Here is a 15,889-nt window from a genome sequence, read left to right as displayed (position 1 = left end):
CTATATTTTAAGATGAGTAAGAAAACAACAGAATTGCTGCACTTATGTATGTTATGCATTGTAGGAGTAATTCACTGTTGATTTTTACTGCCATTGGGCTTAATTGCTGCAATCTTGCAATTTCTTGCTTACTTTAGTAATTTGTCTTTATAGACTGACTCTCCGGGAGGCAGTAAGAAGAGAGAGAAGTATTAAAAGTTTTGATTAGAATCCAAAATAAACAGCAGACACGATTGCAGACTTTCTGAGCAATCCAGTAGATAACGCTCACTGAAAAAAAAACACCCAAAAAAACCCCAAACAAGCCAACTTTCCACAGAGAAGCTGTTTCTGATTTTTTTATTTTTTATTTTTTTAATGTTGTGCAAATCCAGGTGTCTCTGTTGTGCAGCTTTGTCATAATCACAGCAGATTTTCATTTATTTTGATCCTTGTTTTGTCACAACAGGGTTGAACTCTGGAGAGAGCCTAGCAAGTCACTGGGAATCAGCATTGTTGGAGGACGAGGGATGGGGAGCCGCCTGAGTAATGGAGAAGTGATGAGAGGGATATTTATCAAGCACATCTTGGAAGACAGCCCAGCTGGCAAAAATGGGACGCTAAAAACCGGAGATCGGATTGTAGAGGTACCAGCCGAGTGCCTTCTGCTTGCAGTACCCTGGCATCTCAGGAGCCGCTGGGGTGGTCCTGGGCCAACAGCTGTGTAATTGCTCCAGCTGGCACCTCTTGAGCCATACAGAGTGTATATAGTACCATCTGCTGATGTTTGTGTGCAGACAGCTTCAAGTTGAATATACAGCCTAAAGCATAGATGACGGACTCTGTGAGCAAACACATGGGGGGCTACAAAGCCAGGAATTCTGGCTGCCTGTTTTCAAACCAGTGTGTGTAGGAAAAAGCTTAATTTTGGTGAGGCTAAAAGGCTTTACCTTTGCATATTAGCTAATGAATAGCAAATCATGCAAATAAATGCCAAGCTTTTTTCCTAATTAATCTTACTCAGATCACATCATTCTTGTGCAGGAATTAAGGGCGAGAGAGGTTTTTTCCTGCTTACATGACGAGAGCTGGATTTGGTACAGAGGAAGTTAAGAGCATTGTGTCCATGCCTGAGGACAGATTAGCCAGTGGTGTCACATGGAGGAATTTATTGAGATTTCTGTTTGGCTTAGCCAGTCCTGTGTTGATGCAGCCACTTGTGCTTTCTTGTTTAAAGATTTGAAGAATGAGTATACTGAAAGGAGTCTGTCTTTCCTGTGATGATTATCATAAGTCAGACATTACCTCACCTCCAGTGTCAGGCCATTAGGAACTGCACTCCTCTGCACCCTGACGGATGTCCTTAGCTGATTGTCTGTCAGTAAGAATATAACAAACAGGGTGATAGAAGTGGTGATTCTCCCTCTAGCTGAGACTGGGCTGGCTTTACACAGTGATACTTAAACTTCAGTTTGCTCTCTGCTGCAAGATCTTTATAAAGGAACGTGAAATAGTACCCTAATATAGATACGACTTTCTACAGTAGGGTGGAAGATTTTCCAGTGTATAAGTTTGGAGGTGGAATTTCCTTGATAAAAAGTTAAAAAACATTACTTATAGGTGTATACCTGGATTTTTATAAATGCATGCGGTCTCTGACAATGGTGCTTGCAGAAGTTGGAGTTGATGAGTGAAATTAAGTAACTAATACTTTGTTAATGTGTTTCTGAATGGATTATTTCAGTTTCTCAAGTTGTAGCGTATCAAAGCTTTTCTGTACTAGTGCATACAGTATTTCACTCATGGAGTGTCAGAGTGCCTTAGTGTAATTTTTCAGTTCCTTGTAAATGTAGAATTTTCTCTCTCAGATTGGTTTTGTGCTCTTTTTATTTACATTGGATAGTTAAGGTAGAGTTAAGCAATTAAAAAGGTAGGGGTATTCCTTATTCTATAACTTTGTGTTCAAGAATTGCCACTAACAAATAACTTCTCTGTGTTAGCTTCTAGCTCTCATTATGGCCATTATAAAAATGCTTTACTGATACTACCCTCACCATAACATGGCTCTTACTTGCATCGCAAGACAAACTCTTTTACACATCAATGCATACAAAGGAATGAAGAAAAACAACCAATCAAAAATTTGTCTTTCATCATCCTTTGTAAATTGTTTCTTCTAGAAGAGAGAAAGCTTTTCAGCTGATCTGAAAGTTTACCTTCTGTGCGAAGTGTTTAGTAGCTAAACTTGTTTTATCATCTTTGGGAGAAAAAAAAAATAACCCACAAAAAAATCCAAGGGGTTGGGGGGAAAACTACAGTGTACTGACATCATACCCAATAATGAGAGATTCTCCAGCATCTAACAATTTTCAGTTTGTAAATTTCATAATGTCTTGGGAGGAAGCTTATTCCAAGATAGGATTTACAGGAAGCAATATTTGGCAAACGCTACCACTTTCTTCACATTATCTTATTTCCTCTTTATCACATTATCATATCTCTTTTATTATGTTGCTTGTGGGAAAACATATGGAGCCCGAACCAAGAACATTCGCATCCTGGTTTTAAAACCATGGATAATATTTATTTGATGTCCTTTTAGTGCTCTTAGAAATCTCAAACCTGTGTGTGAGGGACCTCAGGCTAAGTCATTAGAAACCTTTGCACCAGTAACAAAGGTTTGGGCTTAGGTTTTAGTCAGAGTTCCCTAACCAAAACACAAAGCTCACTCATGATTCTTGTAGCTTCTTGCAATTTTAAGATGAGGCCTTCCAATTACAGGTGGATGGAATTGATCTCAGAGATGCCAGCCATGAACAAGCTGTGGAAGCCATACGGAAGGCAGGCAATCCTGTAGTCTTTATGGTACAGAGCATTATAAGCAAACCGAGGGTAAGCATAAAGAATATGAAAAGAGATGTTATCCATAGTAGTAGATAAAACAGTGTTGAAGGTGGTGGTGTTTGGGAATGCAATATTTAATCCTTGAAGTTCCATCTCAGCCATTATAGGAATAAATATTTGATTTAAGTATTATTTTCATTTAGAATGAAATCGATTTGGATTTGGAATTGCCCTCCAGCACGCCGTCCTCAAACTATTTTGAAAAGCCTCAAGAAAGATAATTTGTTGGGGGGCAGAGTAGGAGTCTAATAAACCCAACTCTTAGAGATTGGCAGCATGTCCGAGGAACGCATGCAGAAATACAGCACCTGTTAAAAAAATTCATTGGACATTAATGAAAGGACCTAGAAGTACACGAAAGTTTTCTGTCACTAAGCTGCATGGACATTGCAGACAAAAGCTACTGAGTTTTAATATAATTTGCTTGCATCACTAGAAACTAAACTTCCTCATTGTAGAGTCTGTGTAAGCTGTGTGTTTATTTACTAGTTGTCTCATAACTCTTGTTCCCCAGCCAGATTCTCTTTATAGCCCTTCTTCAGCTTCTGCTCACTGTGGGCAGAAAACTACTAACCCCTTTTATCGTCTGTCATCTAAGGTAAAGTTGCATGAAAAGCTCTATTGAATGTTGGTTGTTGACGCTTGAGATACTAAAGTAAGGCTTTCGCATTTGCTGTGATGTGAACAAAACTGCCACTGCTCAGTGTTCAGGCCAGTTTGGGGTGGGAATGATTCCATTACTTTATCACAACTTACTTTCTTTTAGAGAATGCTCCTTTGCTATTTTTAAATATAGTTCTTTCTTCTCAGTATTCAGTTGTTAAGTTTGTAGGGGTTTTTTTGGCTGTTTATTCACAAACCCGTCTTTCTCTGTAAGCAGAAACATTTCAAGTGATCTACTGTATATATGTGTTGCTTTGTGATCTTTGTAAATAGCATTATATTTATTGTCTTCATCTTATGAAACTTGCATCTGTACTTTATAATAAGATCTTACAAGGGAATTTCCTGCCTTCATGTGCAGTGACCCAGATAGCTAGCTGCCTGCACACTGTAGCTATTTTTAATATGGTAGCACCATGTATTTAGCAAGGCAGTCTGTTTCAAATGATGTGTTGCTAACCAGTCAGTTTCTTTCCCTTTGTTTTTTCATTTAGGCTTCTGTAGATGGTAAGAAGATCCTAAGTGTACTCCAGAATAATGCCCAAATAATGCAAATATTGTGAAAAGCTAGTTGATAGTTTTTCTGGCAGGAAGTTACCCATCAAATCTGTGTTTCATGCTGACACTGCTCTGGGTATTTCTGAGTAAGAATTAATCTATGACAATGGTTATGGTCCCAGGTAATTTGCTGGGTTACAGCACTGTGCTATATGAAATGCTACCTAGTTTGTGATACTTCAGCATCCTGGACATATTAAAATGCTGAACAAAAGTTAATTAAATAAAAAATAACAAATATAAAATAAATCCTGTTGTTTTAGGGTTTGTTTTGAAATAACCCAAAACAACACAAAAACCCAACAACCCAGTAACAGGAAAAAATAGCCTTTTTTGTAGCATTTGCTTTTCCTGTCCTAGACTTTTTAAGAAAGCATGCTAAACCTTGCTGTGTTTTGTTGTTGGTTTTTTTCGCATGGTAATCGGTCCATTAAAAGCACATTAATAACAGTGCTGTTTCAAGCATTAGAATTTGAGCTAGCAGTAGTATTTTAGGTGCTATACCATCATGATGAAATACGAAAGGCAAGATTTTTAATTACTGTGGCTGATCTTTTGTTTTCTCTTTACTAGGATTTCACTGGTTATATACAAAATGTTTGTGATGGTTATTTTAGTTACATTAATTTTTACCAAGATTTAATATAAAATTTTATGCAGGTGACAAATGTAATATAGCAGGGTTAATACACTGGCAAAGTACTTTTCCTAAACTTCCTTTTATAAAATTAAAAATCAAATGTGAATCGCATGTGTAAACAGAAAATCTTGTAAGGGAAACTGCCTGTTAACTTTGACTCACCAGTGAAGAAACCTTGTTCATACAATCATAGAATAGTTTGGGTTGGAAAGGACCTACAAAGGTCCAACTGCCCTGCAACGAGCAGGGACATCTTCAAGTAGATCAGGTTGCCCAGAACCACTTCCAGCCTGGCCTTGAATGTCTCCAGAGACGGTGCAGCCACCGCCTCTCTGGGCAACCATTCAAACACAGCTCTACTTTGTCATTGATTAAAATACTGTAGAACCAAGACATATGTTCTTACCAAATTACATTACTTTTTTTTTTTTTTTTCCTCAAAAATGATATTTCAGAATTAATGTTTAGGGAGGCATTTTCTATTTTTAGGAGCATTTAAGAAAACAAAATGGTTTAAAGTAATTTTTAAACAGCAGCATGTATCTGGATTAAATTACTTTAATATAAACATATCAGTTGATACTGCAAACTTTTCACGTTCCTTTCCGTTTACTATGCTTCTTATTTTCCAGCAGTGTTAAACTTAACAGCCCTACAACATTTGGTTAATTGCCAGATGGATACACCTAGTGTAGAAATTACTTTTAAGTATGCATTGAACAGTATTTCCAAATTATTATGCAAAAATCAGAGCTGTTTCCTTTTTATTAAACAGGTTCTGATCTCAAAATAGAATACAGAACAAAAGCTGCATGAGCAATATTAATACTTTAATTATTTTAAAGTCCTTTAATTTTGTCTAAATATAAAAACTAATTTTGTGTTAAATAACAATAAGAAAGTTCCTTGTGTTGTCTTCATGTATGTGGTCTAGGAGAATACTAGGGAATTTAGTCTCATTAAATTATAAATTCAGAAAATTATATATGCATGCAGACACGTAAAAAGTGATCTGTAAACGTTGTTATTAAATATGAAGTCTGTTTAGACGTGCCTAATATTACTAAACCTTCTCTTTTGTGAGACAGTGAGTGTGTTACCACAGGAGCTAAATCAAATAATGAGAATTAATCAATGGCTTTCAAAATAAAACTAAATTACTGCATTATTACAAAGAATTGTGTTTATTCTAATTGGGAAACCAACAACTTTGTAATTAACTAATGTATAAGAGTATCCCATATGCTGAGATGCTTGGACAAAACAGTACAAATATCAAATATTAGCAAGCAATTTTTTTATTATTTATGCTGCTGAATTCTGCACTTTGTGCACTTTGTAGGCTAGAACAGTTAGGAAGAGGCTTTTCGTTTATGGTCTTCTAAACATAGCTGATGAAAACACCGAACAAATAGAGTTTTGCTTACCTTCAGATGTCTGTAGCGCAGTACAGAAAGCAGACTTTGTCTGGATAGCACAAACAGCTAACTAAATACGTGTTGTTTTGTGAGTCAGTAAGGATTCATGTAAAATTGTGTTTAGTTTCTATTATGTTTACCTTTTAGAACCCTTCCCTGCCTTTCCCGCAGAACAGTCTCTTCTGTAGGCCAGCTGTCTTCAGCAGCACTAACCCGTTTGCTGATTCTTCTCAGTTCAACACTGACAAGGTTGGATGATGACACACTGCCTTTCACTCACCAAACGTTATATGTGTGCTTCTTTGCCATTAGTATGTCTGCATTTAAATTCTTTTATACCATTTTGGGTGAAATACTGTGCTGATGAGAGTGCAATTTCTGTGTTGTGAATTAAAAAGCCACAGACAAACATGCCCATAGAAAGTTTTGAAGAAGTTAAAAAAAAATGCCAGCTCCATTAATCATAGCCACTAAATCTGATACAATCAGAGCTACCAAAGGAGTAGGTTTTCAATTACAAAATTAGACCCTGTGGTTTATGAAAGAGATCTACCCGAGTGTAACTCTCTCATCAGCATGAAGTGTTTTGCTGCTGTGTACTTCCATTTTCTTTTCATGTGGTTAGGACTTTCCAGGTTTGATATCTCTTTTTGTTTTTGCATTAGGAAAAAAAAAATAAAAATCCCCAAACAACACTGACAGCTTTCATTTTGTGATGCTGAAAATATTTTTCTTCTGCTTATTTAAAACTATTTTAATGCACCATAAATAGGATGCTGACATCTTTGGAAATATGAAAGAATTGGTTTGTTTGTTTCCTGTGGTTAGTGCTTACTGCATGTTACTCATATTGGGAACAGACTTAACCTCTAACACAGTAATAAATAAAAGCTTCATTCTTATGTGCATGCATTTCTGAATTAATAAAATAATTCGTAACTGGTTATACATCTTGGGAGTGAGTGTGCCCGTTGTCTGTTTTCTCATGTTGTCAAATGCGTTGAATGTATAACAAGCATTTATGATACATGGTGTATAATTGCATGTGTATTTTTGAAATCTCTCTGTGCTTGCTGCATTTCTGAGGAACAGGAGTAGAAGTGTAACGTAAATGATGGCTTGTACTTTCTATATTTTCAAAATATTTTAAAAAAATGTGCATATTTGTAGTGAAAACGTAATGTTTTTGAAGGTTCTGCATAATTCCTTTTTTAACATTAAAATGGTGTTTTGTTGTCTCTGTCCGCTTCTGCTGAACTAAGGTTCATGTACAGTAAGAAACTTTGCTGAATCAGGGTCTTTAGTAACCCCTAAAATACTTTTGTTCATTTACAAATGAGTTAATAAAGTTGCTGCAGTTAGTAAAATGAATCCATGAGTTATTCATTAATAATGTTGTGTATTGCTAAAGGTGCTGTAACATGGATTACTGTTTTCTGTTACTGTAGGAGGTATCGAATCCAATTAGAGTTACCTTCCGTTGTTCCCCAACTAACCCTTTTGCTCCCACACCGTTCAAGGTTTGTCTTGATTCCAGTGAGTGGATCCCGCCGTATGTGTGCTGTACATTTGTACATGGCCTGTGATACGTTTCTTCCTCTGTGTGTGCCTCCTTTGTTGCAAATGCTGCTCTACATTTCCGGTATTTGCTTGGCTGTGATCAGTGACCCTGGTAGCCAAATGGGTTCATGCACTGTCTGGTGCTTTGCGTTTTAAATGAAATACTGTGCCATTGACCACTGAAAGTATTTCATGAGTTAAAGCATTTTAAGTTTTTCATGCGTGGCCCGATTCAGGGAGCAAAAGTCTTATGTGTGTGCAAATTGTTGGGGCCAGCCTCTGCTGCTGATGGTGCATGCGTGGCAGGCTGTATTCTGAAGGCAGGACATGGTCCCCTCCACCCAAATGCTATTGCAACACCCTTTTTATGCTTCTTACAAAGGAGGTTTGCTTTTACTATTTTTTCAGCATTTCCTTGAACATCAGACATGTTCAGATTTGTGTACTCTTGCACACTGGTACAGAAGGAAACATTTTATTGTCAGATCGTGGTTCATAAATGGTAATCTGTCAGCCATAGATCCACACGTTATAGATCTTCCAGAGGTTTTGACAGCAATTTTTTGTTCTTTTTTTTTTTTTTTGGTCATGTTTTCTTTGATTTTGCAAAGTTCTTGGGCACTGTCATTTACCAAGAATACCGCCAAAGTGGTATATTAATTTTCATTTTATAACACAGAGACTACTGTAAGGTTTGCTGATCTGTTCTGCTTTCACCCTCTATTTCCTCATTTTTTAATGTATGTAATGTAGGTTTCTAGTTAAAACTCCAGGAAGCACTCTGAAAAATCTATGTTTCTAGAGCTGCTCTCCCCTTCACCCCTTCTCGATGTAGAGGTCTGTCACCAAATTCTCTCCATGGTGGATACGTGAATTTTTGATTATGAAAAATTGCCGTGAATGTTACTAAATGCCGTTTCCATCCAGCTCTTATTCTAATGGGTAACAGTGTCTTTGCTAGAATGATAAGCATGTTTTAGAATATAACCTGTATAAACTGTAAATAATGCCTACATGATGTTTTGTCATACAGTGTGTCAGCTGATGACATTGCCTTAAATTTCAAGCACAGATCAATGTGACTGATATGATACAAAAAATCATATAGCATTTATATGCTTTTTTTATAAAATGATTGGCTTGGGTGCCATATTAAAACGTACCACACTTTTGACATTTAATGACTTCTTAGTTAAGCTCCTAGGACAAGTTCCTGAATTCAGTGGTGAATGCTCCATCCCTGGCAGTGTTTGAGACCAGGTTGGACAGAGCCTTTGGTGACATGGTCTAGAGTGAGGTGTCCCTGCCCATGGTGGGGGGTTGGAACTGGATGATCTTAAGGTCCTTTCCAAACCAAGCCATTCTATGATTCTGTGATTCTATGAAAATAATTTTTTTTTTTTTTTTCGAGCAGAAGCAGAATGAAGGAACAGAAATAGGGCATTTTCTTTAAAACTTTCAGGTATACAGAGAATGAAGGTAACATTTTCCTTGGGAGATGGGACCTTCCTTAAATTTTGGTATGACTGAATTGGTCACCTTCTATATTTTTTTTTCCCCAACGCCTTTAATTTAAAGCAGATTAGAGTTTCCCAAGGTGTATGTTGTTACCCATTTCACTGTTTCCTCTGGCGAAGAAGTCTCAGTGTTTTCAGTACCCAGAAGCACCATGTGTTCAGACTTAAGCTAATGGACTTAATGAAAGCTGAAATGGTGAGAACAGGCCTATGGAGCTGGGGCAACACCTGAAAATCCTAGTGTTGGAAAAATACTTTGTTTTCAACTAAAGACCTTTTGGTTTTTACATCAGCTGCTGATCTGCCAAGTGTCAAAATCCCTTGGTCTCTCGAATATGCATAGGCTTCAGAATGATGATGCTCAGATACAAGTTTCATATTATGTGTTTATTGTGAGCAAGCCATAATGATAAAAATTACAAACCCTTAGCCAAATCCCTAATCAGACTCATATTCCTCAGGGAACTGACTTGAATGGAGGCTTGCCAGATTCTGGATTTGGGTGTTTAACCATTATATTGCAGTAGTCATGTAGTAACAATTTTAAACTTTTTGTGAATATGGATAGACCATGTGCATGAAGACCAAAAGTATTTGTCTCCTTCATAATCTAATATGTATCCTCTTTTGTTTGTTCTCCCCCATGCAGCTTGTAGGAAACGAGTAAATAAGACTGAAAAAGTCCAGATATTGTCTGTTCCTTTTATTTTAAAATTGTCCTTTCACTTAATATGCCAGTTATTTTCTCTTTTTTTCTGAGGGCATTTTTTGAAAGCACCAAGTGCTTTCTTTCCTTTCCCTTTCCTCCTGTTTGGCTTCCAAAGCATATGATAGAGAGAAATTACGTGCAGTAGCTTTTAAAAATAAAATTAAGTAGAAGTCTCTTACAGATATGGCATTAAAAAAAATTGAGTCTTCATTAGAGATTTTTTGTGAAATGTAAAGTGGCACATAAAACTTTACTGAATTGGGCTTTTATTGTGAGGTCTGTTTGCTTCTGAATACATTTTGGAGTGATATTATCTCTTGCCTTGCCTGGTGTTTGTTTCAGTCTTTGATCTCTTGCAGCCTTTCTGTGCCCTATTACTAATTTAGAATTCCAGCTGCTTGGTATTTAAACTTCAAAGCCATAGTCATTGCCATTTGACTTATTTGTATACTAGTTTGCCCTACACAGAGCCTGCATCTGCTTAGTCTCTGTGTTTTTCTTATTTTCCGCAGGTATTTGGTCAATCTGATTTAGAACAAGAAAAGACTTCACTGTGTAACTTGCCTGTGCCCCCACCTTCCACATTTTCAGGAATGAGCTGTGATGTCGCACAGTCATCTTCTAGCACAGTCCCAGAGGATGGGCATAAAGAGGATGAGTTCGGTTACAGCTGGAGTAAGTTTATCCTATATGAGAATGTTTTAAATACTCAGTATTGAAATAGCACCGTAGCAGAAGGTACGGGGGGATGCAGTTTGAGCTACTTCATTTTATGTGCTTTCTGTTTTGGGTGTTAGGTGTGCCTGTCAGTTTTCAGCTGTGCTTGGTCAGATGCACATAATGAAATATAAAACTAATTTGTTTGTCTTCATTGCATTCCAAACTCTGTTTTCCTTCATGGTCCAAATTCATTGTTTCACATGTAGGATGCCTCGAAGATTTTCAGTGTACTTTAGGTAACTGATGGCAGTAATTGGTGTGATAGCTTTTGTTACCTGAAATTGTTACTGGAGGGAAGACTATTGCATTCTTTGTTAATTTATTTTTTTTAAGGGAGATTTTAATCTTTTCTGAAGTTAGAAGGAAAGCAAGGAACTAGAAGTATTGTTATAAGTCACCTAAGGCTTAGCTTAAAAGAAGGTGTGGTGGGTGTGCACTTAAAATTTTCTCGCCCAGTTTGGTATTCTATAAGATACTGCCCACTGGACACTGATCTTGACTCTGTAGGTGACTTGTGAACCTCTCCAATGTAAATCCAACTTCTGCTGCCCACACTTTTACATTTAGAAAAGATTGTGCAGCGCTATGGAAGTCTGCCTGGGGAGCTACACTTGATTGAACTGGAAAAAGGAAGAACAGGTCTGGGACTTAGTCTTGCTGGTAACAAAGACCGATCCAGGATGAGTGTCTTTATAGTGGGAATTGATCCAAATGGAGCAGCTGGTAAAGATGGCAGGTTGCAAATTGCAGATGAGTTACTAGAGGTGAGTTTTTGCAATTTCTACTGAAATCCAACTTAAAAAATGCATTAAAATATTTGATTCTTGCTGGAGGGTGGATGTTCCTCAGTGGGCTTTGAAATCCCCCGCGTTATCCAAGTTGACATCACAATGCTACCAGATTTTCATTCCATTGTTTGCCAGATAGTTGCAGTTGGTTATAGTAATACTAACATATGTGCTTTTAAAATGGACAAAAATGAGGGATGACAACAGTTTCTGGGTTATGGAGATGTATGGAAGGGCAATATATTGCTGACTATGGGAAATAATTAACAGTCCATTAGTCCATGCATCTGTGGAGTGTTCCAGATTTTCCAATTACTTCTCTGTCTCCTGGAAGTATGATGATAGAATATTTTTATATTGTGTAACATATACAGTGGAATTTAAATTGTAGAAACAGGAACAGATCCATCTGTATTATGGACTTTTATCTCCTGACACTTTGGCTCTGTTTACTAGTGGCCTTATGGGCAGACCTAACCACTGAAAGTGCATTCCCAATATGTATATGAGCATAAAGTCCATTTTTATATCACCACAGTTCAGCTGATGATAGTTGCAGGTGTATTCTCTGCTATAGCTTTTCTGATGCTTTCTGGTAGCAGTAGGTAAACATTACTTCACAGAAGTGTGTTGTGTAAATTCAAAACTTCACGGAGGTGTTAAGAGGTTGTGCTGGCAAGATGGTACAGGGAGGCAGTGGTGAGACTGAGGAAAGCTTGAGGGAGACACAGAGAGTGTAAACAACGTAAGTTGGCAGTTGCAGACTAGGAGTCAAAATAAGAGATTTGTGGCTCTGTGGACCCAGTCTCATGGAGGGACCTAATAGCTACAGGGTCCAGTGTTACTTGCTAGATGGTTCTCTTGAATCAGTTAAATGCATATGGGGTTTTTTTTAAACCTTGATGTTGCAGATACTGAGTATCCTCTGGACCCATTGAAACATGTCTGTCTGAGTCTGCTCTCATGTGATTTCTTGCTAACTGTCCACGCTGTAAAACCGATGCCAAGAAATTGTCTCAACCTCCTCTGAGAAGGAGACATCTGAGCTTGCTCCTTATGTTCCTAAATAGCTATCCCTCGGCTGTGGTAGGCCATGCTCCATCTGTCAGCTGACAGTCTTACCTGGTTCTTCAAAAGCCCATGTCAAACACTGAATTGTCACCTCCAGTGTAGATCACAAGACTCAATATCCCCGTGACTGTGCCTGGTGGACATAACTTCAACCCTCAGTTCAGTGTCTTGCATCTGTTGCTCACTGTTTGCCACTACTTTGCTTCTGTTAGTGCTAGCTCAGTACGTGTTGCATTATTTTCCCTTTGTGTAGGTCCAAACTGTCCTTTTCTAATCATTTCCCATTTCCTAGAGTGGAATTCTGCACTGTAGTTTTCTAAGAAATGCAACTTAAAAAAATGTGAATTTGCCTTAGTCTGCAAATTCACACTGATAGCTTGAATCATATCTGAGCTTCAAGGGGTTTCAGTGAGTCTACTCTGTCAAATGAAGGCAATGATTGTCGTGCCAGACCTTCACATTGTAAATGCACAAGTGTTCAGACTCCTCTATATAAAGTGCCTAGCTCAGAGCTGAGACTTGGTGAATAATATCTCATTGGTGGGTATAGCGATCCATTTATTTCTTACGGTTACAATTTCCCATGGCCCTGCTTTGGCACTACATCAGTCATGAGATGATCAATGGCAAGTGGAAATAGATGATGTGCCAAGTCAACCCAGTATAACTCAGACAAAAGGCAATTTTAGCACTGTGACAGTATTAGTCTGAAATCAAACTGTAAGGAATTTTATGCTGGAAGAAGGAAGTAAAAACTGCACACAATCATAGAATCATAGAACACTTAGGGTTGGAAAGGACCTTAAGATCATCAAGTTCCAACCCCCCTGCCATGGGCAGGGACACCTCGCTCTAAACCGTATCATCCAAGGCCTTGAACACTGCCAGGGATGGAGCATTCACAACCTCCCTGGGCAACCTATTCCAGTGCCTCACCACCCTAACAGGAAAGAATTTCTTCCTCATATCCAATCTAAACTTCCCCTGTTTAAGTTTTAACCCATTACCCCTTGTCCTATCACTACAGTCCCTACTGAAGAGTCCATCCCCAGCATCCCTATAGGCCCCCTTTAGATACTAGAGGGCTGCTATGAGGTCTCCACGCAGCCTTCTCTTCTCCAGGCTGAACAGCCCCAACTTTCTCAGCCTGTCTTCATACAGGAGGTGCTCCAGTCCCCTGATCATCCTTGTGGCCCTCCTCTGGACTTGTTCCAACAGTTCCATGTCCTTTCTATGTTGAGGACACCAAAACTGCACACAGTACTCCAAGTGAGGTCTCACGAGAGCAATATACCAATATACCAATATACTCTGCTATTTCAAGATAATTGCTTCTTTAGTGATGTGGGATAATGGATTCTTCTAAGGCTTAAAAAAATAATTTAAGGGAATTAAAATATTTGAGGAAATAATTGCTGCCTTTCTTTATGTAGATAAATGGGCAAATACTGTATGGAAGGACTCATCAGAATGCTTCCTCAATAATCAAGTGTGCACCATCTAAAGTAAAAATAATCTTTATTAGGTAAGTTCTGGTTAAAGATCTGTCTGAAAAGAATTATTTTTAATATGCTCAAATTTTGCACAGAGTGTTTCTGGTTTAATTTTCATTTTGTTTTAGATAAGTATCCTTTTGAACCCAGTTCTTGGTAGTTGTTAAATGTGTCTTGTGTTTTCTGGTTTTGATATTTGCAATGTGAGTGCCAGAAATAAAGGAAAGCACTAGACTTAAACTTGTTCTAAGAAATATGGTGCTGTATTACTACATTCTCACTACATTTCTTAACTGAATCTATTGTAGAAATAAAGATGCAGTAAATCAGATGGCTGTTTGCCCTTCAAAGTCAATAGAGGCTTCACAGTGTACCTCAGGGACTCTTCCAGAGGTAAATTTTTGTTTTTCTCATTGACTAAAATATTAACATTGTTCTGAATAAGGGATTGCCCTGTTTGCTTGGCAAATACAAAATAAGGAAATCCAAAGGAAAAACAAATGAGGTTTTAGTAAACCTGCTAAATTTAGTACAGCTGTGCTCAATTCTGTTCTATTTTATATTCATCTAAACTATGAAGTGAATCTCATATTTCCATGAATACAATTATGGCAGTTTAAATGAATCCAGAAAATAACCAGACCCACTTTAAATGTTTGTGTGCTACTTTATGTTGATGGAAAATATTAAATATTGTTGCTCACAGTTACGTTTTCATTTTCTACTAGATTGATATCACTGCTGCAGACTCCAGTGGTTGTTCTGACTTCAGTTCCTGGAAAAACATTCAGTATGTCGAGCTCCCTAAGGTATGTGCTGAAAATTAAATTTATATCAGCCATATTTCTACACACTAGCTTGCTTTTTTGTAATGGACTTTCTTATTGCAAACAAACTTACTGGAAGTCAGAAGAGATTTCTGAGGTCTTTTGTGAACGGACCCCAAAGTTTTCCTGACATAATGACTTTGGCAACCTCATAAGTCTCTTTATATTCACATAAGCTTGCAAGTTACTTTGTGTCTCTGAAGAAGTCACCTATCGCAATTGTCCTATTCGGAAACCTTTTGTTAACCAGCTGGTGGTGGTGCCTCAGGTAAAATCATTGCTATTGTTGTTCAATGTAAATTAACTGGCAAATTATTTAGTGAATGTATTCTTATATTTTCATAAATGCACTACCTAGCCATTTGCTTTTTTTCTATTTGCCCCAGGATCAAGGAGGCTTTGGAATTGCCATTAGTGAAGATGACACAATTCATGGAGTAGTTATTAAGAGTTTAACAGATCATGGTGCAGCAGCAAAGGTGTGAGAACATTTAAAATCCAAATAGAACATTTAAAATCCAAACATTTAAAATGCATAAAGAATGAAAAATGTCTTTTGAAGTAGCATCCAGAGCTCAAAGTTTTCATTCTATGTTTTTTTCCAGGATGGACGAATAAAAGTTGGAGATCGGATCCTGGCGGTGGATGATGAAATTGTTTTGGGATATCCAGTAGAAAAGGTGATTCTGAACTGTCAGGAATGTTGCAGGAATCACACCCCTTAATGTAGGAGGTGACTGTGCCTTAAACAAAGAGTGAGGTTTTCGTGGCTATACTCTGTTCATTTTCAAAGCTGGTTGGAAAAAAAACAAAAAAGATCTGCAGGCATTATCTGGATAAGCAAACTACTGCAGAATTAGCTAAAGCCTGAATTTAAAGCTCAGCTGCTATTTTACATTAATGCACTACATGAATCGTCTGTCTCTGCTACAGTTGTGATTTTTGTTTTCCCTGTGATTCATGTTTGGTGACTGAGGAGCACTTACTTGTGAGAGAAAGCCATGAACTATTGCTTAATAATGATTTTTCATAGCTGCTCAAC

General features: G+C 37.6%; 1 protein-coding gene across 14 annotated transcripts in view; it reads left to right on the top strand.

The window, feature by feature from the left end:
- Window positions 1-15,889, top strand: part of MPDZ (multiple PDZ domain crumbs cell polarity complex component) — a 92,380-nt gene that overhangs the window by 60,340 nt on the left and 16,151 nt on the right. For 6 of the 14 annotated variants that reach the window (XM_061367937.1, XM_061367933.1, XM_061367932.1 and 3 more), the window contains 12 exons: window positions 449-626; window positions 2,761-2,871; window positions 3,398-3,481; window positions 6,310-6,411; window positions 7,611-7,682; window positions 10,461-10,623; window positions 11,236-11,432; window positions 13,961-14,052; window positions 14,329-14,413; window positions 14,749-14,829; window positions 15,234-15,326; window positions 15,453-15,527. In XM_061367937.1, coding sequence (XP_061223921.1) covers window positions 449-626; window positions 2,761-2,871; window positions 3,398-3,481; window positions 6,310-6,411; window positions 7,611-7,682; window positions 10,461-10,623; window positions 11,236-11,432; window positions 13,961-14,052; window positions 14,329-14,413; window positions 14,749-14,829; window positions 15,234-15,326; window positions 15,453-15,527 — 1,333 coding nt within the window. The remainder of the gene's footprint in view (window positions 1-448; window positions 627-2,760; window positions 2,872-3,397; window positions 3,482-6,309; window positions 6,412-7,610; window positions 7,683-10,460; window positions 10,624-11,235; window positions 11,433-13,960; window positions 14,053-14,328; window positions 14,414-14,748; window positions 14,830-15,233; window positions 15,327-15,452; window positions 15,528-15,889) is intronic. The other 8 variants (XM_061367941.1, XM_061367940.1, XM_061367939.1 and 5 more) reach the window with 5 other exon arrangements.

This window comes from Neopsephotus bourkii, unplaced genomic scaffold (genome assembly GCF_033783945.1).
Source record: "Neopsephotus bourkii isolate Nb327-2 ecotype Australia unplaced genomic scaffold, CSIRO-AGI_Nbou_v1 NB_1413, whole genome shotgun sequence".
NCBI classification, from domain to species: Eukaryota; Metazoa; Chordata; class Aves; order Psittaciformes; family Psittacidae; genus Neopsephotus; species Neopsephotus bourkii.
The sequence above is the reverse complement of the archived record's forward strand: the minus strand, read 5'-3'. Positions and strand labels throughout refer to the sequence as shown.